Here is a 24,341-nt window from a genome sequence, read left to right as displayed (position 1 = left end):
AAACTGATCCTAAAATTCATAAGAAAATGAAAGGGAGAAGCCAAAACAATTCTGAAAAAAAAAGAAGAAAGTTAAAGGATTTGCACTTTCTGATATCAAACTTATTACAAAGTTGCAGTCATCAAGACTCTGGTACTGACATAAAGAAAGACATATGGGAGGCTGAGGCAGGAGAATGGGGAAAACCCAGGAGGCGGAGCTTGCAGTGAGCCAAGATCACACCACTGCCCTCCAGCCTGGGTGACAGAGCGAGACTCTGGGGATGAAACACTGTTTGTTCTTGTTATGCGGCCACTGTGGAAAAGAGTTTGGAAAAAAAGTTAAACATAGAGTTATCTCATGCTCAACAATTCCACTCCTAGCTATATACCCAAGATAATTGAAAACATATGTCCACACAAAAACTTCTACACAAATGTTCATAACAGTGTTACTCATGATAGCCAAAATGTGAAAACAACCAAAATATCCATTAAGTGCAAACATGTCAATGAAATGTGGTCTATCCATACAATGGAATATTACTCAGCCATAAAAAGACTGAAGTACTGACACATCCTACAGCATGGATGAACCTTGAAAACGTTACACTAAGTGAAAGAACCTAGACACAAAAGTTCGCATATAATATGATTTATTTTTAATGAAATGTCTAAAATAGGAAAACTTATAGAGACAGAAAGTAGATTAGTGTTTTCCAGGGGATGGGGAGTGGCGAGTGGGGAGTGACCAGTCATGGGTTTGAGATTTCTTCTGGGGATGATGAAAATTTTCTAGAATTCAATAGTGGTGGGAGCTGTACAACTTTGTGAATGTATGTGATTGGTGTGAAAGTAATTGTGGTTTTGCCATTATTTTTGAAGGCAAAAACCACAATTACTTTTGCACCAATCTAATATTAAAACTCACTAAATTATGCACTTTAAAGGGTGAATTTTATGGTATGTGAATTACATTTGAAAACCAATGAATGAATAAATGATGTATATGCCTGAGAATGAAATTGCTGGGATATATGGTAACTCTTTAACTTTTTGAGAAACTGACAAACTTTTCCAAAGTGACTGCACCATTTTACATGCCCACCAGCAATGTATGAGTTCCAATTTCTCCATATCCAAAGACATGTGTTTTTTTGTTGTTTGTTTGTTTTGTTTTTGTTTTTCTTTTTTTTTTTTTGAGACGGAGTCTTGCTCTGTCGCCCAATGCAGTGGCATGATCTCGGCTCACTGCAACCTCCGCCTCCCGGGTTCAAGCAATTCTCCTGCCTCAGCCTTCCAAGTAGCTGGGACTGCAAGCACCCGCCACCACGCCCGGCTAATTTCTGTATTTTTATTAGAGACGGGGTTTCACCATATTGGCCAGGCTGGTCTTGAACTCCTGACCTTGTGATCCACCTGCCTTGGCCTCCCAAAGTGCTGGGATTACAGGCGTGTGCCACCGTGCCTGGCCCCAAAGACATGTTTTGAAGAGATCCTAGTAGACAAATCCGCAACAAAATCTATAAGGAACAAATGTAAAATGCTGAGGTTTTCACTGTCTTAGGAGCATGTGTATGTGCTTGTTTGCAGGTTTCAGAGAAAATCCATTGATGGAAGCTTTGGGTCCAGTGATGGTAAGAGCAATGCTTGGTTTCAATTCAAAATGATGTCGCATAGTGTGGCAACATCCCATTTCATGCTTCTTTTACCTCTCTGCCTTTTGCAATTTACAAACCCTCCCTTGATTCCTATCCCACAGAGTAGTCTAGCCTGCAGTTGGAAAGCAGAGCGAGTGAAAACCAGTTCTATAGTTCAAGGGGTCCCAAGCCCTAGGCTGTGGACTGGTACTGGTCCGTGGCCTGTTAGGAGCTGGGCTGCACAGCAGGAGGTGATCGGCACGTGAGCAAGTATTACCACCTGAGCTCCACCTCCTCTCAGATCAGTGGCAGCATTAGATTCTCATAGGATGGCAAACCCTATGTGAACTGTGCATGCGACGGATCTGGGTTGCGTGCTCCTTATGAGACTCTAATGCCATAACCCATCCCCACCCCCGTCTGTGGAAAAATTGTCTTTCATGAAACCAGTCCCCAAATATTGGAGCCAAAAATGTTGGAGACTGCTGCTGTAGTTGATAATTATTGAGACGTGGAGCTCACACTAAAAACCTTTACTAGGAGTGTCCCTTGTAATCACAGACCATTGGTCAGCCACTCATCTTTTTTAAAAGCTTCACATTTTCTAGGACATAATTGTTCATACCTGTCCTATCCCAAAGCTGATTTGTGAACAACAGTAAGAATGTATTGTGCCAACTCTAATACAGAGTTTACTTTTCCCAAACTGAGATGGAGGCTTTTTTAAGTGTCTAGAAAACTGAAATCCTTGACCCTAGCAAGTATAATAAAGAGTATAATAACTTGGGGGAATCCAGAGTAATTGACTATCCAGCAATTGTACTATACTTTTTCTTCCACTCTGAGAGTTTGAACAATTCAATGATCTAATCTTTTTAACAAAATTAAAAATTTAAATGTCCTCATTTTTGAAAAACCTAAACTCAGTGCTCGTAAGTTATTTGGCATAGAGCAAGAATTTGGTTAAACAGGAATATGAAGTGGAAGTTGGTTTTTAAGTCATACATAGCAGATATTTAGATGTGTGTTTTCCATACTTAAATGAGGCCACAGAATCTTAGAAAGACTTAAACTCACCCCTCCAGCAGGATCATTGCTCCCTTTGCTGGAGAGTTTGCTTTTTTTTTTTTAATGTTTGTCTTCCTTAATGTCAGCATGCCTGTTTTTCCAGCCACCCAACACTTTGTTTTATAAACATTCAGCTGTCAATATAAAAGACTGTAGAAGAACACCTGCTCTCGTGGCTTTAAAGTGCTAAATGCTCCTCTCCCTTTTAGTCGTCAAATGTTTAAATGAATTTGTTTGCTTTCTGGATCTCATCTTTTTTCCTATAGTGCCTCTAGCTTTTGTGATTAGTTTAGGCCTAGTTGAACTTAGGCCTACATCCAATCGATTGAATCCCATTGGGTAGCCTCTGAATGGATAGTCTGTTATTTTTTATTGTATGAGAGAAGTCATTTTATTATAATAATATTTATTAAAGGAATTCTGCATTCAGAAAGGTCTGTTGAACATTGAAGCACAAGTGGACAAAGCTGGGACTTGAGCCAGATCATTGTCCAGGTTCAGGGAGGCTCTGAAAATTAGCTAAGAGCTGGAGGTACCCTTCTGACAGTAAGCGGAAACAAATGAGTGACCAAAAAGAGTAAAGATGCATCACTGAGATTCATGTGGCTGTAAGTAACAACAGCAACAAGAAAAAAAATCTCAAACATGCCTAATCAAGAGAGACTCCTAGCTCTGGAAGGAGAGCCAAAAGATGTACTTCAGGATTGATGAGTCCTGTGGCTCTGGTCCATTTCCCTGCCATTCCCTTGGCTTCAATTTACTCCCAGGGCTGGCAGTGAGATGGGTCAAGGCTCACACCTTCACCTGACAACACCAGAGGGAAGGACCTTTTCAGAAGCCCTCAGAAACTTCTTGTGTTTCACTGGCCTAGAGTGAATCATATACTTATTGTTAAACCAGTCACTGCAAAGAACAGATTTACCTACACATCAGACAAACCTACTTTTAGAATTAAGGTTAAGTCCTCTTCTCTAAGACCAGAGTTTCTCAAACTCAATATTATTGACATTATGGGCCAGATAATTCTTTGTTGTTGGGGCTATTCCATATCTTATAGGATGTTTAATAGCATCCTTCACCTCCACCCACTAGATTCTAGGAGTTGCCCCTCCTTGGGACAACTATAAATGCCTCCGGGCTTGGTGCAGTGGCTCATGCTTGTAATCCCAGCATTTGGGGAGGCCGAGGTGGGAGGATTGTTTGGGCCTAGGAGTTCGAGACCAGCCCGGGCAACATAGTGAGACTTCGTCTCTATAAAAACAAAAAATAAACAAAATTAGGTGGGCGTGGTGGCGTGCACCTGTGCTCCAGCTACTTCAGAGGCTGACATGGGAGGATCGCTTGAGCCCAGGGGGGCTGCAGTGAGCTGAGATCACACCGCTGCACTCCAACGTAGGTGACAGAGCAAGACCGTGTCTCAAAAAAAAAAAAAAATGCCTCCAGACATTGCCAAATGTCTTTTTGGGGCAAAACTGTTTCCCCACCTCCCCCTGTTTGAGAACCATGGACCTAAATATGTGAGGACGCCTAAATAAGATGCCAGCTTAGGTAGGAAGTAGGGAATAGGAATGTTCACCACAAAGGGCTTTGAAATAGGAAGAAAATAAGAAAGCTTTGTAATGTAGAGAGGCCACAGGGAATGATGGCATCACCCCCAATGTCATGACCACTGGTGAGTCAAGACCTAGATGCTTAAACCAAGCGCAGAAGACAAGCTATGCCCAAGGAAAGAACCAGTGACTTTTTTAGGCATCTCAACAGAGCATAGAAAAACCAACCAGGAGCAAGAGACAGAGGCAAGTAAGGACCATATCTGGAAGCTAATGAGAGACATTCAGGGAAGAAACAAGGATACAGAAATGTCTGTCTCTCTCAGGGTCAGGATCAGCGTGACCATGGGGCACAGGAAGTTCAATGGAGCTCAGAGTTACAGGAAATGCCTTGGGTGCTTATGTCCAGAGAAAATGCTAGAAGCAGTTTCTGAAAGGGGAAGAGGATCCCACTAGACTTAATATGGTGTCTGCACACATCATTGTGGAGCTAGATATCTGTGGAACTTAGCCTAACACTTTCACCTTAGATGTGACTCAAGTGGAAGAAATGGAATCAGGTCCCTACAGGTTGCCAAATTGGTGGCAGCTCTGTTGGAGTTAGGAAGGATGCACTCAGAAAATCTGTGGGCTACTCTGCATTTGTTTTTCTTTGATATGCCTGAAGTTATTTAATTAAGCTGTATGTGAAAATCTCGGTGTTAGCTCCAGCTATACTAAAAAGCAAAACAAGGTATTTCATACTTCATGGGATGAAGAAGAAGATTAGACCCTGGAGCCTGGGTGAGATGGAAATAGTGTTGGCAAAGAGCTGCTCCAGGGGACTTGAAGGGACTTTTTTACTGTACTGTGAGTGACTGGACCCTGCATTGTCTAATCACCACTTAATACCAATGACAGGGCATCTGTGAGAATCCGAGAGGTACTAAGAAAGGTTCTGTGCTCTAAAACCGTTTCCTCCACTGGCTTTATCAGAGAGAAACCCCACATTTCACATCATTGTTAAAGAGCCTCTACAGAAATTCAGTTACCAGCTGAGAAGAATAATGAAGCCTCCCCAACAGGCCTCTGGGACCCCTTGAGCTGCCACCAGGAACTGGGGGTGCAACAGAAGAGGAGGTTACTTTCCCAAGTGCAAGAGCTTGACAAGCCAAAGAACCAAATGGCCAACCCAATCCTTCCCTGGATAGAGCCCTTACTGAACCAGCCTCTTAGCCAAGAGCAAGATCTGGTGGAGAAAAGACAAGGGGAGTGTTGAATTTGGAGGACTCAAGGAACACAGGCCATTCAGTGACAAAGGGTCTCAAATTTTAGTCCTAGATCTCTACTCTTCTTTTTCTAGTTTTCTTGTCCAGCTTTTTCTTCTAGAGGAATTTTACTTTTACATCCATCTGCAAAGATGACGGTTTTCTTCATTTTTTCTTCAACTATTGAAACAAAACATGACACTAAGTTAGGATAGGTAGGCAATTGGTATAAAAGTAAAAATTTGGCCGGGCATGGTGGCTCACACCTGTAATACCAACACTTTGGGAGGCCGAGGCAGGTGGATTGCCTACAGTCAGGAGATTGAGATCATCCTGGCCAACATGGTGAAACCCCATCTCTACTAAAATACAAAATACTAGCCACACGTGGTGGCGTGTGCCTGTAGTCCCAGCTACTCAGGAGGCTGAGGCAGGGGAATTGCTTGAACCCGGGAGGCAGAGGTTGCAATGAGCCGAGATCGTGCCACTGCACTCCAGCCTGGCGACAGAGTGAGACTCCGTCTCAAAAAAAAAAAAAATCATGCTAGCTAGTTCCCATCATTTCTGACTCCCTCTTCAGCTTCCAACCTGCTGAGTCTTCAGAGACAGAATGGGACAAGGCAACTATAAATATGAAGTCCCTGAAAGACGCAAACATGCTCAAAATGAAATGAAATTTTTCTTCTCACATAGGGCATTTAACATAAAAAGCAAGCATGCAAGCATATCCTGTTCTATGTCAGTGAAGTAGACAGATGCAGGGGGCTCAAGCTCAGAGAAACACATATCAAAACAAGTTTCCTCATTAAGATGAGATCATTCACAATCATATGTGTCTGCTATTTCCAGCCAGAACATCTTGGTCTGTCTTATAAGCTGATATTTTGTGTTGAATTCTGCTTTCTATGTACTATACAGTTAAATATAGATATGGCTTGCCTTTCCAGACCATACTTGATGTTTAGAAGGAAATGCCTTGGTTTTTGCATTCTTAAAAGGCTTTAGACATAAGCAAAATGAAAAGAATACTGTTATCCTGTGTTGGCCAATCTCATATTTAATTGGTGCATATAAAAGTCCACAGAGTGAAAACATTTTCGCATGCTGGCAATGGTATTGCACATGAAAATCTTGGTGCTCTTGTCTATCACAGAACCCATGATGTTGCAGCTGCCTCAAAATGAACAGAGCCAGCAACAACATCAAAAGCAGATCACGCTCAGTGATGAGCCAGAGCAGAAAACAGAAATCAGTGATTCCTTAAAGTCTGAAAAGACCTACACAGCTGGCTTTGTCTTTTTAGTGAAGTTGTCACCTAACAAAACAGTGATTGTTTTTGTTTGTTCACTTGCTTTGATTTTAGTTTTTGGTTTTTGTTTTTCTTTTGATTACACACACACACAGAGAACATTGGCTCCCACGAGCAATTTCGACCTCCTGCTACAACTGAACTCCAGCATATTCTTACACACATTTCTACTTCCCCTATCAGAGGACTTCCAGTGACACCAAAATGCACTATGTGCACGTAACATCAAAACATCATGTTGTACATCTTAATATATACAATTAAAAAATCTTTTTTTATAAAAACAAATAAGTTTTCACTGAGACCAATTCAATGAATCACTATCCATCCACTATCTGAGTGACTGGGAAAATTACTTGATCTCTCAGCATCTCCCTTTTATCATCTTTAAAACATATGGTAATATTATATGATAAAATATATGGTAAAATATATGATAATATTCTCAGCATTTTGTGATTTTAGTGTCATTCTTCATTTACTATTTGCACATTTAGTAATTTTCAAAATTACATTTTAAATAAGGGACATAGGTTAGTGACTTAAAATAAGGAGCTTGGACCAGGCATGGTGGCTCACACCTGTAATCCCAGCACTTTGGGAGACCAAGGCTGGAGGATTGCTTGAGTCAAGGAGTTGGAGGCCAGCCTGGTCAACCTAGGGAGATTCTGTCTCTGCAGATAATTTCTGAAAAATTAGGCAGGTGTGGTGGCATGACCCTGTGGTCCCAGCTACTCAAGAGGCTGAGGCAGGAGGATCGCCTGAACCTGGTGGTTGAGGCTACAGTGCGCCGTGATTGTGCCACTGCACTCCAGTCTGGGCAACAGAGTAAGACCCAGTCTCAAGAAATAAATAAATAAAATAAAATAGGGAGCTTGAAAAGAGAAAAATGTGAAAGATACTGAGAGGAATGTAAAAGACCTACAACATCATCTAGGAATAAGAGCAACCCAGGGGTTCCATGAGACTCCCTGCAATGAACTAAACAGAAAGAAGATGCAGCGTGACCCACGCCAATGGGTAATCATTGGCAGGCAGCAGCTGCCAATGTAAAAAGCAAAAGCTGTGCTTTTTTAAAATGTGAGTTTATTACAGTGGAGATGCAAATGAGCCTCAACCTCTTTGTCTCTTTAGAAAGGTATTCTTGAGCACTATACGAAAGTAACATATTTACTACCAATTGTTCTTGTTTGAAGGAAAATTCCTGTCTTTTCAGTTAAAAAGATAAGTTTTGTCTAACACAACAGAAGGTTATTCAGCCTTTAAGCAGGATATGCTGCCATTTGCAACAACATGCCTTCCATGGATAAACATGGAGGATGTTATGCTAAGTGGAATACACCAGACACAGAAAGAAAAGTACTGCATGGTCTCTCTTATATGTGGAATCCTTTATAAAGTAAAATACATAGAAATAAAGAGTAGAACAGTGGATATCAGGGACAGGGAGTGGGAGGAAATTAGGAGCTGTAAGTCAAAAGGTACAAATCCGCAGGCAGGTAGGATGAATAAGTCTAGTATACAGTAGGAAGAATATATATAGTTAACAATATTGCATTCTATATTGAAAATTTGTGAAGAGAGTAGATTTTAGGTGCTCTTATAACAACAAAAAAGAGGGAACTATGGAAAGTGATGGATATGTTAATTTGCTTAGCTATAGCAATCATTTCACTATGTGCATGTAATATCAAAACATCATGTTGTACATCTTAATATATACAACTAAAAATCATTTTTTAGGCCAAGTATGGTGGCTCACGCCTGTAATCCCAGCACTTTGGGAGGCCAAGGCAAGCCGATCACTTGAGGTGAGGAGTTCAAGACCAGCCTGGCCAATATGGTGAAACCCTGTCTCTACTAAAAATACAAAAATTAGCTAGGTGTGGTGATGTGCACTTGTAGTCCCAGCTACTCAGGAGGCCAAGGCAGGAGAATCGCTTGAACCCTGGAGGTGGAGGTTGCAGTGAGCCGAGATCGTACTACTGCACTCCAGCCTGGGTGACAAAGTGAGACCCTGTTCCAAGAAATAATAATAATTTTTTTTTAATTTTGTAATTTTTTTTTTCTTATACTTTAGGTTTTAGGGTGCATGTGCACAATGTGCAGGTTTGTTACATATGTATCCATGTGCCATGTTGGTTTGCTGCACCCATTAACTCGTCATTTAGCATTAGGTATATCTCCTAATGCTGTCCCTCCCCGCTCCCCCCACCCCACAACAGTCCCCGGAATGTGATGTTCCCCTTCCTGTGTCCATGAGTTCTCATTGTTCAATTCCCACCTATAGTGAGAACATGCGGTGTTTGGTTTTTTGTCCTTGCGATAGTTTACTGAGAATGATGTTTTCCAGTTTCATCCATGTCCCTACAAAGGACACGAACTCATCATTTTTTATGGCTGCATAGTATTCCATGGTGTATATGTGCCACATTTTCTTAATCCGGTCTATCGTTGTTGGACATTTGGGTTGGTTCCAACTCTTTGCTATTGTGAATAGTGCCGCAATAAACATACGTGTGCATGTGTCTTTATAGCAGCATGATTTATAGTCCTTTGGGTATATACCCAGTAATGGGATGGCTGGGTCAAATGGTATTTCTAGTTCTAGATCCCTGAGGAATTGCCACACTGACTTCCACAATGGTTGAACTAGTTTACAGTCCCACCAACAGTGTCAAAGTGTTCCTATTTCTCCACATCCTCCAGCACCTGTTGTTTCCTGATTTTTTAATGATGGCCATTCTAACTGGTGTGAGATGGTATCTCACTGTGGTTTTGATTTGCATTTCTCTGATGGCCAGTGATGATGAGCATTTCTTCATGTGTTTTTTGGCTGCATAAATGTCTTCTTTTGAGAAGTGTCTGTTCATGTCCTTTGCCCACTTTTTGATGGGGTTGTTTGTTTTTTTCTTGTGAATTTGTTTGAGTTCATTGTAGATTCTGGATATTAGCCCTTTGTCAGATGAGTAGATTGCAAAAATTTTCTCCCATTCTGTAGGTTGCCTGTTCACTCTGATGGTAGTTTCTTTTGCTGTGCAGAAGCTCTTTAGTTTAATTAGATCCCATTTGTCAATTTTGGCTTTTGTTGCCATTGCTTTTGGTGTTTTAGACATGAAGTCCTTGCCCACGTCTATGTCCTGAATGGTATTGCCTAGGTTTTCTTGTAGGATTTTAATGGTTTTAGGTCTAACATTTAAGTCTTTAATCCATCTTGAATTAATTTTTGTATAAGGTGTAAGGAAGGGATCCAGTTTCAGCTTTCTACATATGGCTAGCCAGTTTTCCCAGCACCATTTATTAAATAGGGAATCCTTTCCCCATTTCTTGTTTTTGTCAGGTTTGTCACAGATCAGATAGTTGTAGATATATGGCATCATATAAAAAGAAAATAAGTTTTCACCGAGACCAATACAATGAAACAATATCCATCCACTCTCAGAGTGACTAGGCAAATTACATGATCTCTCAGCATCTCCCTTTTATCATCTTTAAAATGGTGATAATAATATTATCAACCTCCTAGGGTTGTTGAAAATTTAAAAGAGTAAATTCCTGGAAAGAATTTAAAAGACTGTCCTACACAGTAAGTCTGCAATAAACATCAGTCAGTAGTAATAGAGGTAGTACTGGTAGCAGCAGCAGTAGCAGCTGCAGCAGCAAAGCTCTATGCTGTAACTATGGCCAAATCTGTTCTAAGTCAAAAAGAGTCAGGCAAATTGCACACAACATCTTCACATGGCACTGTTACTGTGCTCAAAAGATTTGATCTCTCATACTTAATAGTCTGAAGGTAACCTGTTTCTTTGACTTGAAGTTGGATGAAAAGCATAGATGGTATTGATGACATGTTACATACTTATGGGTTAGCCCAAGAAAGGCCAGGGAACACCGAATTTCTCTAAATAAGAAGAAATTTATGAAGGGATCTCCAAGCCTAATAACAGTGCCGGGAGCATGCGTTCTGAGGGCCAAAGTCTGCATTTTAAAGGCCAAGATTTGTGTGCTAAGGGCCCTGGGAACAGCTTAGGCTGCCAAAAATGCTCCATTAGCCAAAAGCCTTGCTGTCCAGCTGAGCCAACTCTTGGCTAAACCACCAAAGAAGAAAAGAAATTGGATCTCCAAGGCCATTGCATTAGTCCTTATAATTAAAGTTTAAGTCCAAAACCTGGCTAAAGGTTTTGAGTTTACACTTTAATTATTTTTCTTTATGGGGGAAATTAATGGACACATAAAAAATTTAAAACATGCTAAAAACCTACAAAGTTGGCTTACAAAACTGAATATTTTTATTGTCCACCAATGGAAATGATGGCTGTGTTTCAGTAGAACTTATACATAAATACTGAAATTTGAATTTCATATAATTTTTACCTGTCATGAAACATTATTCGTCTTTGGATTTTTTCCCCAATCATTTAAAGGTTTAAAAACCAATCTTAGTTGAAGAGCCATACAGAAACAGGTGGCAGGCTAGATTTGGCAGATGGGTCATAGTTTTGGTGACTCTTGTATTAGTGTAAAAAGAAAATCAAACTTAAAATAATGTGTCCTGATGATTCAAGCTGCTTAGAATAGTGTTGTTTTGTTTTAGCAACTGGACATAAAATGTTTGCCTCTTCACTTTTTTTAACAGGCTCTGGAAATATGGTGGCATCTCATCCCATTGCTGCCAGCACACCCGAAGGGAGCAATTATGGGACAATAGGTATGTCCTACCAGGTCCGTTCATGAAAGTGTTTCCTAATTCTGCAGAGAATATGATAGAAAGACATTCCAGCCACTAATAACTGGGAATGTGGGCAAAGCAGTTATCCTATGAGATTGTCTTTTATTTGTAAGATAAGTTGCTTGGAGATTTGGAAGCTTCCTCCCAGCTCTAACTTTCTCCAGTTCTGTTGTTCTGTTTCTTGAATCTGCTAGCCCCACTTGGGCAGAATTCCTTCAATGGTTGCCATCTAATACTAAGGCCCCCTAGGGACTTTTTCATATCCAGCCTGGGTTTAGGGCATGAAAGATGTGTCCCAGGGAGCCTGACATCAGTTGACCAGTTGTTTCATTCTCAGGTTTCAGTGGAGTAAGGGGCGATCAGAAGACTGAGGCAGTGCTGCAGGTGAACATGGCTGTAGCCTACCAACCCTTCATTTTGGCTAACTTCATAATTGAACCTGCTCACTGCCACCCAGTCATTCACATGGCAAACCCCAGTGTTCCTTAAGTTCCTTAAGGCTGAAAAGAATGGAATCCTAGACCTGTCTTGTTAGAGTAGAAGCACATTGAGCTGCCTGCCCTTCCACATTGCTTGTGGACCTATGAATGGTGCTCCTTAAAATGTCAGTGTAGAGGGACTGGGAATCCTGTATTCCTGCCCTATCATTCTGTAACTTTGCGAAGCATATGGGCTCAGTGCAGGCTACTTATTTTTAGTTCTGTAAGAACAGGATTTTTAAAAAACCATCTGAACAGAAGAAATAAAGCGGAAGGTAAGCTCAGCTCATGTGCTCATCAAGCTGCATAAATCTCCATCTGCTCTGGGAAACATTCATGGGAACAGAAGGATTCTTCTTCCTGAGAATGTTGTTTTCATTATATAATCATAGATACAGCATGTGGGTGATTTCTGTGTACAAATACTTTACCCATGAGAAATGTATAGCTGTTAGATATGTGTGGGCTCACACATATATGCAATAGATGCTATACATAGCGATGTGCATGTGTATGTGTATATATTTGTGTTCATATTTTAACATATGAAACATGAAATATAAGTACAATATTATTTTTGTATCCAAATAGTTAACAGAGCAGATGCCCTTAGATTCTAATATGTGTTCATAATATAAAAATAGAAGAAGAGGAAAAATAAAAGTCTATTGAGAAGGAATAGAGAGAAAGAACAGGTCTTGTGAATGAGGAGTTCACTTGGATCAACACGGTATTTCCTAGAATGAGTCTGCACTGTGCTTTTTGCAGAGACGAATGGGCTCCGTAGGCACTCCACGGCTTTTGATGGCAGATGAGTTGTCTCTGTTTCAGATGAGTCAAGCTCCAGTCCTGGAAGGCAGATGTCCTCCCCCGATGGTGGGCCACCGGGCCAGTCAGACACAGACAGCTCCGTGGAGGAGAGCGACTTTGACACCATGCCAGACATTGAGAGTGATAAAAACATCATCCGGACCAAGGTACCCACTCTGCCTCGCCGTACTCTTTGAGAGGGCAGAAAGTTTGGCAGTAGAATAAACTTCAGCAATACCTCAGTTTCCTTTATTTTGTTTCCTTCAGGGAAAGCCAAATTTCCCAGAAGACTTAAATGTACCTACAGGCTAAAAACAATACTCTGTTAATTCGCACTTTTTTTTCTCGCGGAAGAAAGTGAGCACATTAAAGAGCACAGAGCATTAAAACACTCTTAAGCTCTGAAGTGGCTGACTGTGGGCAATAAAGAAGGAAGGGATCCAACCAGATGGAAGAAAAGATTCATTTGAGGGGTGTACTGGGGAAAGCTCCCCGGTTCTGTGCATATCATCTTTCAGAAGGAAAGCTCATTTGTTTCTGGCTTGTAATTATTATTTTGTGTCATATCCCGCAAAAGATATGAAGGGGAAATGCACAGTTTCAGCCCTATGTAGTTCAAGAACCACACAGCGGACAGCTCTGAAAGCTGGGAAATCAATTCTTGATATATAAGAAGCACTCAAGACTCCCGATAAGTTGCCCACATCAGCCAATCCTTAATATTCCAAGGAAAATACTAGGATTTTTATTAAGGTATCATGGGAAAAACAACATCAAAAGAAAAGTCTTAAATAATTTTAATCAAGTAAATTTGAATAATTGTATCCCTTGAATAATTTTAACAATTTTAATTTAAATTGAGACATTTGTTACGTTTGCCTTTGTATCTCATGCATAAAGAGCTGAGTACAGTTTCGCATTCTCTGTTTATTTGGCATTCCAGATGTTCCTTTACCTGTCAGATTTGTCCAGGAAGGACCGGAGAATTGTCAGCAAAAAATATAAAATTTATTTTTGGTAAGTTGATGACCAGTAGGACCATGGTTCCCTTAAATAAACAGTTTTCTTTGTAAGAGCCACAACCACTTAGGCACAAGGTTTTAGTGTTTAATGAGGCACAGGCATAGGGGATGATGTTACCAGCCAACTATCAGTAGACCTGCCATGGCCACACACATGGACACAGCCTCCCTCCCAGCCAAGAGGCTGAGCTGCCTTGCAAGAAATCTTCTCTCCCCTCAGAAACCCCCAAGCTGAGTATTGTACTCTTGTGACAGCTCCTGCCCTTATTTTCTCTTGAAGGATGCCCTTTTACTTGCATGCAGATCTTAGAAGGAAATAAGGGACAATGGGGCCACATGAAATTTCATAGTGGGACCATCAGTTTGGAAACCACACCCCTTTCACGTGATCCGTCACTCATTACTTACACTCTGATGTTTAATCTAACAGCAGCCTAAAGAGATAGGCCCTCATAAATGATTTTGTTAAACCAGAAGCAGGTACTACTTACACTGTGTTACAAATGGTTGTAAGAAAAGAAAGAAAAAGGAAACCCTAATATTTGTTGGGTACCAATCATTAACCTTTTTAAAAAATACATTTCAGTTAGTATTTTCAGTTTTTGCCTCTGCAACCTAACTAAAAGTATCCAAGGGAAGTTTTTCTTTACTTCTTTAATTCCCCTTTAGACAAGATACTGTGTACCAAATGCCCCAATGCAAGAGAAGGGAGAGGACGACTGGAGAAACAGGAACCACATAATCAGCTTCTGGTTACTTTTGCAAGTTAATTATGGACTTATGGGGTGGAAGCATTCTTTTAAAAATATTAACCAAAGACTCCACTGTTCATTTGAAAATAACTACTTCTGGTTCTTTCTGCCTGCATAGGAACATCATCACCATCGCTGTGTTTTACGCGCTGCCCGTGATCCAGCTGGTCATTACATACCAGACAGTAAGTGCTGCCCCAGCCCCAGCCCCAGCCCCAGAATCCCAGCTTGCTTTCTGCAGGGAGAGTCTCCACTGTGACTGACAGAGAGAGGTACAACTTAGGATCCATTCAGGAATTTCCCACTGGGGTTCCAATTGGAGTTCACTATTGCTTCCTCTTTCTCTCTCTCTTTTTTTTTTTTTTTTTTTTTTTTTACACAGTCTCGCTCTGTCACCCTGGCTGGAGTGCAATGGCACGATGTCGGCTCACTGCAACCTCTGCCTCCTGGATTCAAGCAATTCTCCTGCCTCAGCCTCCTGAGTAGCTGGGATTACAGGCATGTGCCACCATGCCCAGCTAAATTTTTGTGTATTTTTAATAGGGGTGGGGTTTCACCATGTTAGCCAGGCTGGTCTCAAACTCCTGACCTCAGGTGATCCGCCTGCTTCAGCCTCCCAAAGTACTGGGATTACAGGCATGAGCCACCACACCCAGCCCATTGCTTCATCTTTAACTGACCTTTCAATCTAGTTCCCAATTGTTTTATCACAAAGGGAGCTGCAATCTCTTGTATTATTTTGTCTACCAGTCTGAAAGTATTACCTTGTGCTCGTTCAGTCATGATATCTATCCACTGCATCTGTTAACACTCTGAGCTTTCTGATCATTATGGGATAATGAGTAGAGTAAATAAAGTTCCAGACTAAAACAAAGGAACCTGATAGCTAATCTAGCCTGTGCCTTCCCATTGAAGGTAAATATTTTTTTGTAAAATTAAAAACACCTTTGTGGCTGGGCATGGTGGCTCACATCTGTAATCCCAGAACTTTGGGAGGCCTAGGCGGGGGGATTGCCTGAGCTCAGGAGTTTGAGACCAGCCTGGGCAACATGGCGAAACCCTGTCTCTACCAAAAATACAAAAAAAATTAGCTGAGTAGTGGCACACACCTGTGGTCCCAGCTACTCGGGAGGCTGAAGTGGGAGGATTGCTTGAGCCTGGGAGGTGTAGATTGCAGTAAGCTGAGATTGCGCCACTGTACTCCAGCCTGAGGGACAGAGTGAGACCGTGTCTCAAGAACAAAAAAAAAAAAAAGAAAAAAGAAGCTTCATGAAACTAACAAAATATTACAGTAAAAAGAAAATGTAAAATAAAAACAAACATTTCTTGAGCAAAAATAATATGAAAGTAGTTTGAGAATCCTCATTCCTCCATAGAATCCTAGGCCAAGGTCACTTAAATGACCTTCTATAGAATTTATTACACAGTAGAAAGCCCATTTACAATAGCAAAAAGCTGAAGTTGTTTCTAATGCAGTGGCCCTCAGACTTCACTGTGCATTAAGGTCACCTGGGAAGCTTTTACAAATCTCAGTGTCCAGGCTGTACTCCAATTAGATCAGAGTCTGTGAGGGTGGAGCCAGGCATCTGTAGTGTTTAAACCCCCAGTGATTCCAACATACAGCCAAGTTTGTGTGTTAATGATCTAATAATATTTAGTCAATTGCATACTTATTATGCAATGAGAACAAGGACTTAATGAGGTTGAGAACCACTGTTTATAATCTAAATCTTCTCTGCATACTTTGGGGGACTTTCAGAAGATACACCTGGACTGTGGTTTGGGAAAGTTCTTGACAGAGATGGTGATAAATAGGGAAAGCTGAACACATATCTCCTCGTGTCTACCTGCCTCAGGTTTACCATTTCTACCCAGAGAATGGGACAGCTCTATATCCCCTCTGCATTAACCTAGAAAATAAGACATAGTGTGACAGTCCTGAAAGGTCCCAATGTTAGCATTCTTTCATAGTCCTTTTATCATGATAACAAAGGAAACACATTTGGATGAATTCCACCTTGGGGCTGCATAAGGGGGTACACAGAATATTCCCATTCAAAGCAAGATAGTAACTTTTTTGGAAAAAAAGTGCCTGTGCTGTGTAAGGTGGCAGATAACGGCCCACCTGTGCAGAGGAGCACTGGCTTGTAAACTAGTGACAGTGCATCTCCGTGAGCCCTGTCTGCTCTTTGTGTTCCGGCTGGGGCTCAGAGGACAGAAGAAAACCACATTTCCTCTTCTCACTCTTGATTTTACAGGTGGTAAATGTCACTGGCAACCAGGACATCTGTTACTACAACTTCCTCTGTGCTCACCCCTTGGGCGTCCTGAGGTAAACCCAGTCCTCTGGTTGCCCATGAGGCATTTAGAGATGCCTTTCTGTCTAATGTTGTGATTTCGGTTTTTAAAAATACTAAAAACAACTGTGGAAAACGACCCTATTCAAGGGTAAAAAGGAACTAAACCAAGAAGTTGAGACCAGGTATGCTCCTCTCGTTCCTGTATGTGGTTCTCAGGAAACATTCCTTAGCATACTGCCTGCTGAGATGAGGGCAGTGACATTTTTTTAAATGTCAGATCTCTAGCTGTGGTGGCATTTGTTCACAGGCATGAGCTGGCAACCTATTGTCTCATTTGATCCATTAAACAACCTCGTGAGATAGACATTACTATGATCCCTATTTTTAGGTGAAGGCAGGTGAGGACTTGCTGAAGGTCCCTCAGCTGCTAAGTAGTGCACGACGCAAACCCAGCCCTGTGGCCTCCCAGGCCATGCTCTAGCCACCAGAACTTGGTGACGTGGAAGAAGCATTGCCTGGGGGTTGGGAGTCTAGCTTCTTGCTCTAGAGCTGAACCAGCATTCATTTCCTCAAATAAAGCTGCTGGCTATGATTGGCTGACACTTACCTGAAATTCACAATTAGAGAGCTGAACATCAACACACATGGGTCCACCTGTGAGAACTCTCTCTCACGGTGTAGCTGAAACACTTGCCTGTCTTTGAAGCAGCTGCCTTTCCCAGGATTCATACTATACAAATGCCACTGAGATAAGAGAGGATGGGAGGGTGTTAAGAAGCCAAGCAGGCACCCTTGAGAGGAAACAGACACGTTTTCACAGGCTAAGTAAGCATCATAAAATGAAGGAGTTAGGTTAAAGAGGATTTCTAATACTTTTCTGATCTTAAAATCTTATGGAAAGGTAAATGGAAAACACTGATGCTGAATTCATTCATTCCTTCATGCATCATGTATTCTCTGGGTCCTTTTGATGGTCTTGAGTCTCTCACAGTCTCTCATTCATCCCTGTAGTGCCTTCAACAACATTCTCAGCAATCTGGGCCACGTGCTTCTGGGCTTGCTCTTCCTGCTGATAGTCTTGCGCCGGGACATCCTCCATCGGAGAGCCCTGGAAGCCAAGGACATCTTTGCTGTGGTGAGGAGAGAGTGGGTGTGAGCTAGGAAGGGTTATGGATCCAAACAGGATCTGCAAAGGGGTGGGACATCTGGCTTAATGGTGTGATGATTTATTATGTGTAATAAACTACATGATGCCAGAAGCATGGGCTTCCAGATTAGTGATGCGGTGGATATGGCACTATTTAGTATGTATTGACCACCCTTTCTCCTTTTTCAGGAGTACGGGATTCCCAAACACTTTGGTCTCTTCTACGCTATGGGCATTGCGTTGATGATGGAAGGGGTGCTCAGTGCTTGCTACCATGTCTGCCCTAATTATTCCAACTTCCAATTCGGTAATTAGAACTTATATCTACTATACAGATTTGAATCGTGAGTCTTATCCTGGAACCCTCCCCAAAAATGACAGAGTCACATGCTTGCAAGGATCAAATGGCATTTTATGTGAGCTGAAGTGATCAGAGAGGACCGCCACACAGAGTATGACCTAACCGAGCAGTCAGACTGCTTTGGGATGAAAGATATGGAGAACCCAATTTATGTTGGATTGAATAATAAGGACATCCAGATGTAGAAAGGGCTTGTGGTTGATTTATCTGGTGACTCTGCCTTCGTTTCTCTGTGATCCCTTTGATTGTACCCAGCCTGTATGTTGGTTTTATCCTCAGGCTATCTTCCCTGATGGTGGCAAAAGTAACTGTAGCAGCCCCTGGCTTCATAGTTCCACCCAACAATTCCAGAGGAGGTGGCACGCTGGGTTCCAGAAGCCTTCAATTAAGAGCAAGGAAGCTGTTTTTTGAGAAAGCCACAGATAACATCCTTTCACATCTCAGTAGCTTAAACAGTCATGAGTCCATTCTTTTTTTTTTTTTTTTTTTTTTTTTTTTTGAGGCAGAATCTGGCTCTGTCACCCAGGCTGGAGTGCAGTGGCATGATCTGAGCTCACTGCAATCACCGCCTCAGGGGTTCAAGTGATCCTCCTCCCTCAGCCTCCCCAGTAGCTGGGACTACTGGTGCACACCACCATGCCCAGCTAATTTTTGTATTTTTTTGGTAGAGACGGGGTTTCACCATGTTGGCCAAGCTGGTCTTGAACTCCTGACCTCAGGTGATCCGCCTGCCTCTGCCTCCCAATGTGCTGGGATTACAGGCATGAGCCACCACATCCAGCCCCATGAGCCCATTCTTGAATCATTCTCCAAGCACTGGTTAGCTCAGACCCAGGTTGCTTCACCAATCAGTAAAAAAGTTGGGACTATATTTAGACCAATCAGCCCCGTCCCTGGAGCCAAATGTGGGATTAGCTTTCCTGAAGCAAAGGGGCTGAGACAGTGTGCATTTCTGAATTGAAAGCGGGTAGACATTCAGTTAGTATTGAGATGCTGTTAAGAAGGAGGAAGGGAAGAGCTGATGCTGTCTAGCAAGTAACGACGTCCTCCACGCTCAAGGATGCGGATTTTTTAAATGGTCATTTAATGTTTGTGCTCTGGCTTCTGGTGTTAACTTTGAGCACCACAGAACTCTGTCACATTTAATTTTTTTAATTAGAAAACATTTTCAATAGAGAAAACTGCAGAGAATGATATCATTCACCACTCACAATGAACAAATGTCAACATTTTTAAATATTTGCCTAGATCTACTTTTTAAAGCATAAAGCACTGTGATAAAGTTGAGGTCCTGTTTTGATGCACTTTCACACTTAATCTCCTCCTTCCTCCCCTAAAGGAAATAACCATGATTAATTTGATATTTACCTTTCTGGTTTGTTTTTATAATTTTTCTATATTTGTAGCAAATTAATAGTAGTTTATCATTCTGTGTTCTGCAGCCTTTTTTCATTCAAGAATATGTTTTCAAGATTTATCAATATTATATCAAGGACATGTAGTTCACTCATTTTTAAGGGTTGTCATATCGTATAACAAAAAGTATCACATTTATCAATTCCTCTATTGAACAGCGTTTAGATGTTGCCCATATTTTGCTATTATAGATAACACTGCAATGATCATCTTTCTATATGTCTCTTTGTATGTATGTGAGAGAGGTTCCTTGGGATACCTAGAAGTAGAATTTTTTAGTTACTTGGTTTGTGCACCTTCTATTTTACCAAAAACTGACAAATTTCTCTCCAGAGCATTAATTCCCATTCCCAATAGCTGTGTGAGACTTCCCATTCCCCAGATCATCACTAACATTTGTTACTGTCAGACACTTAAAGTTTTTACCAAGTTTTTGAGTAAAATGGAGGCATTGCATTGTTATCTTAATTTGCATTTCCACAATTCTAATGCAGTAAGCTCCATTTTATTTCTAGCTATTTTCCATCACTAGGCTATAAAGCTATAAATGTGCAGTAATCAATGTGATTATATTTTAGGGTGCTGAGAACGACCTCCCACACCCATCTGGGGCTCATTTTATGGTCACACTGCCTACACTATCACCATTAAGAATTCTTTTGTTATTGTTGTTGAACACCAGCGTCTAAAACACAAGTGAGGAGAGTTGTTTATCATATCAGACACTCTTATTCTGTGAAAGAGGAGTTATTTATTTATTATATCAGATGTTTTTCTTCTGTGAACTAAAGGGCAGCCTTAGAGGGTTTAGAAGTGGAGTACGTGGGGTCTGCCTAGAGAATGTGCCAGGAGGCTGACACGTTAGAGGTCTCCACATAGTCCACAGGTAGCAAATAGTCCATGGATTGAAGTGAGGGGTACTCAGAGTCTGAAGAAAAATCTAGAAAATATCATCTGTCTGTCACCTACTGAATCCTGATCATCTGGCTCCTCCTTTGGGTCCTCAGACACCTCCTTCATGTACATGATCGCTGGCCTGTGCATGCTGAAGCTCTACCAGACCCGCCACCCAGACATCAATGCCAGCGCCTACTCCGCCTATGCCTCCTTTGCTGTGGTCATCATGGTCACCGTCCTTGGAGTGGTGCGTCCCCCACCTTCTTCCACCTGGCTCTCAAAAAGTGTCCCCCTAGGTCCAATAAACAAACAACAATCAAGTGAACAGGTTTGGATTAATCAAAATCCTCAGTTCATGACACACTTTCATCTCATGACACACTTTCATCATTGGCCCACTCATGGCACACTTTTACTTCGTTATTTAGTTTTTTTGTTTGTTTGTTTGTTTGTTTGTTTTTGACAGAGTCTTGCTCTGTCACCAGGCTGGAGTGCAGTGGCGCGATCTCAGCTCCCTGCAACCTCCACCTCCCGGGTTCGAGCAATTCTCCTGCCTCAGCCTCCTGAGTAGTTGGAACTACAGGCGCCCACCACCACGCCCAGCTAATTTTTGTAGAGACAGAGTTTCACCACGTTGCCCAGGCTGGTCTCAAACTCCTGACCTCACGATCCGCCCACCTCGGCCTCTCAAAGTGCTGGGATTACAGGCGTGAGCCACCGTGCCTGGCCTAGTTGGTTATTTTTAATAATGTATTAGGCACCTGTAAAACGACCACAGGATAATTTTAATATAAAGCTAGACCTGACTCATGTGAAAGTGGAATAGGGGTATATAAGCTGACTGGAAAAAACAGAAACCACCTTCTAAATATGCATGGGCAACACGTGTTGCCTGTTTTGGTTATTTGAAGCACATTCGCCCCCACTTTAGACCCGTTGCCCCTTCATCATTGCTATTCGGCTGCCTCTCCTATTTTTCCATTTTCATTTGGCCTAGTAGCCTTTTTTTTTTCCTGTCCCCTGGGAGTAAGAACCATGGGCGTTTCCAGAGGGCGAGAAAAACAGAATGTGCACACAGCTGTTTTTGACTCCTTACACATACAAGAGAGAGGATGATTTTGATGAGTTTTCTAGGGAAAACCCCAGATGAAGGTAACTTCCATCTTTACTCCTAGGTGTTTGGAAAAAATGACGTGTGGTTCTGGGTCATCTTCTCTGCAATCCACGTTCTGGCCTCGCTAGCCCTCAGCACCCAGATATATTATATGGGTCGTTTCAAGATAGGTGAGTCACCTGTTAATTCTCTACTAATCACACAAATCAAAAAAAGCAGACTTTGCCTTTACTTATGCTGAATGAAAGTGTTACTGGTCACCGTGAACACATGCTCTGAATTCTATGCCATGTTTAATAGCATATATTCTCTCCAAGAGCTTCCTCTCCCTTATAGGATAGTGATAAGCTATTATCACTAGTTCTATTTTCAGCTGAGAAACTAAGGTTTGCCACACCTCAGAGATGAGGTGTACCTCCAACCCCTGGTTGCAAACACTTTACAGTCTGCCAAACTTTGACTTGTATTTAGAGAATGGTATGATCATCATACCACTAGTTCCACCTAGAGGAACATTTTTCAGTTTGCAGCATTCAAAGGGAGCATTTCTCTAACCATGCTAAATGGTTGTCAAGAATGAATTATGTATTCTCAGATTCTAGGGCTGGAACTTTTGAGACCAACTTGCCAATCTTAGAGACAGGACACCTGCTGAGCTCCCTCCAACTTATCAGAGAGTGCTGAATGTTCTACAGAAATCAGCTTGTGATTTGCTGTTGGTCAATCATCATATATGGGAACAGATTCAAGTGGTTTTAGAGCATTTAAATTTTAAAAAATCATTTTAAGTTCCAGGAAGTCAGACTGAAATATCCTTTTGTCTATTACAAGGCAAATTATTATATGTAAACATAGGCAAACCTCTGATATTAACAAAGCCCAGAGCAAAAGTCCAAATAAAAGCCTGCATAGCTTATGTGTAAGAACATCAAAGTCATAAAGCAGACGAAAAAGCTATTAAATACATGAAAGGAGGGAGGAAGGGAGGGAGGGAAAAATATACCTCCATTGCAACTAAATTAGAAGGCCTAGGTTCAAATTTAAAATTCTTGGTTCCTCAAAGAACACTTTTTTTCTACCTCTGGTTGTGTCTTAAGGAGTCTCACAGGTGTGCATGTGGCACCTTTGCCCGACATCTGGTGTTCATCCATTTCCCACACAAATGGCCACCACTTGGCCATTCCCTGCCCCTGGAGGTATGCCCTAGTGGTACCATCTGCCCTCAGGAGGATAGACAAGGGAAGGGGACTATGCAGGCCTTAGAGCAGGCCCGGAGCCTTCTGGGCAGGTAGACACTTCTGACGCCCTGGAATTCAGAATTTCTAGAAGGAAAAGAGGAATCCTTTGGCCCTGCAGACTCCTCACTCATGAGGGAATAAGGCCTCTAAAATATGGGACCCTCTTGTCCAGGTCTAAGAGCAATTCTACATAAACAAATGGCTTTAAGACTAGAAGACCGAATAGAGCAATTGCCCGTTTTCAAAGGTTGGTTCTTTTGCCATGGTCAGTAGATTCACCTTTGGCATGAACATAGCCAGCATACCTCCAAATCCCCCAGTTACTTGAGCCAGTTGTGTAGAACATCTGGCAGGGCACGCTGGTCATGCTCCTCCACCAGACAGAAGGTAAGTGAAGTCATACAAACTAAACTTTCAAAAGGGAAATAATTGGGAGCATTGTTGCTCTGGTTTCTTCCAGAGTTGGAAAAATAAACTTGAGTGCAGATATATGCAATGGTAGTGACCTCTAATACGTAGAGGAGCTTTAATATATTTATACCACCTTTGCCTTATGCAATTTTGCAATGCCAAATTATCTTATCTTTTAAAAGAAGTGAAATTTAGCATATCATATTATGACCATGGAATAATTGGTTAGGGTCCCAACAGGAAAAAGATGTCACACACAAAGATAGAGAAGGATTTATTAACAGAAGCACTATTCACAAGGATGGGGTAGAGGGGAATGAAAGGGATATCATGGAAACTTGGGGTTAGCAGCAGTGAAGCTTTTACATCTATAAGCCCAAAAGGACAGGGAAGACATGGTTCCCAAAATGTAGAAAGAGAGAGTTACAGGGAAAAAAGTCACTCTGAAAGGAGCAGTGACCTTTCATGGACATTCTGGACAGACTGCGGTAACCTCACAGGGAAGATGCCAGCAAATAAGCCCTCTGAGCTCACTCTCTTTCCTTTGTCCCTGCAGTGTCCTGCTGGAATTCCCCATTGTCCAAGGAAAGTCAGGGAATCCACTGATATCGTCCACACAGGCCTGCCTCCCCAGTGTGGTGGGTCCCCAGGAGAAAGACTCATGGCAGGTGGGCCTAGTAGGGCAAATGGGAGCTAGCCAGTCTGTAGTTTAACTGAATAGTTTCCATTTCCGTACCCATGGAGTCTTCCCCAGGTGGTTACAGACATACCAGAGTCAAAAGAAAACTTTCTATTTCGTCATTGGCAATGATTGTATCTAAATTTAGTCCAAAGCCAGGAAGTTGGATTCGTGGACAGTGTTCAGCTGACTCC

General features: G+C 41.7%; 1 protein-coding gene across 5 annotated transcripts in view; it reads left to right on the top strand.

The window, feature by feature from the left end:
• Positions 1-24,341, top strand: part of SIDT1 (SID1 transmembrane family member 1) — a 98,898-nt gene that overhangs the window by 59,448 nt on the left and 15,109 nt on the right. For 3 of the 5 annotated variants that reach the window (XM_030801737.1, XM_030801740.1, XM_030801739.1), the window contains 10 exons: positions 1,572-1,615; positions 11,429-11,500; positions 12,832-12,977; positions 13,754-13,827; positions 14,703-14,769; positions 16,843-16,916; positions 17,896-18,019; positions 18,221-18,338; positions 20,816-20,952; positions 21,881-21,989. In XM_030801737.1, the coding sequence (XP_030657597.1) occupies positions 1,572-1,615; positions 11,429-11,500; positions 12,832-12,977; positions 13,754-13,827; positions 14,703-14,769; positions 16,843-16,916; positions 17,896-18,019; positions 18,221-18,338; positions 20,816-20,952; positions 21,881-21,989 (965 nt within the window). Of the gene's footprint in view, positions 1-1,571; positions 1,616-11,428; positions 11,501-12,831; positions 12,978-13,753; positions 13,828-14,528; positions 14,585-14,702; positions 14,770-16,842; positions 16,917-17,895; positions 18,020-18,220; positions 18,339-20,815; positions 20,953-21,880; positions 21,990-24,024; positions 24,150-24,341 lie in introns of those variants that run through there. The other 2 variants (XM_030801738.1, XM_030801741.1) reach the window with 2 other exon arrangements.

This window comes from Nomascus leucogenys, chromosome 21 (genome assembly GCF_006542625.1).
Source record: "Nomascus leucogenys isolate Asia chromosome 21, Asia_NLE_v1, whole genome shotgun sequence".
Taxonomy (NCBI): Eukaryota; Metazoa; Chordata; class Mammalia; order Primates; family Hylobatidae; genus Nomascus; species Nomascus leucogenys.
Note: the sequence above shows the minus strand (reverse complement) of the source record. Positions and strands in the feature narration are given on the sequence as shown.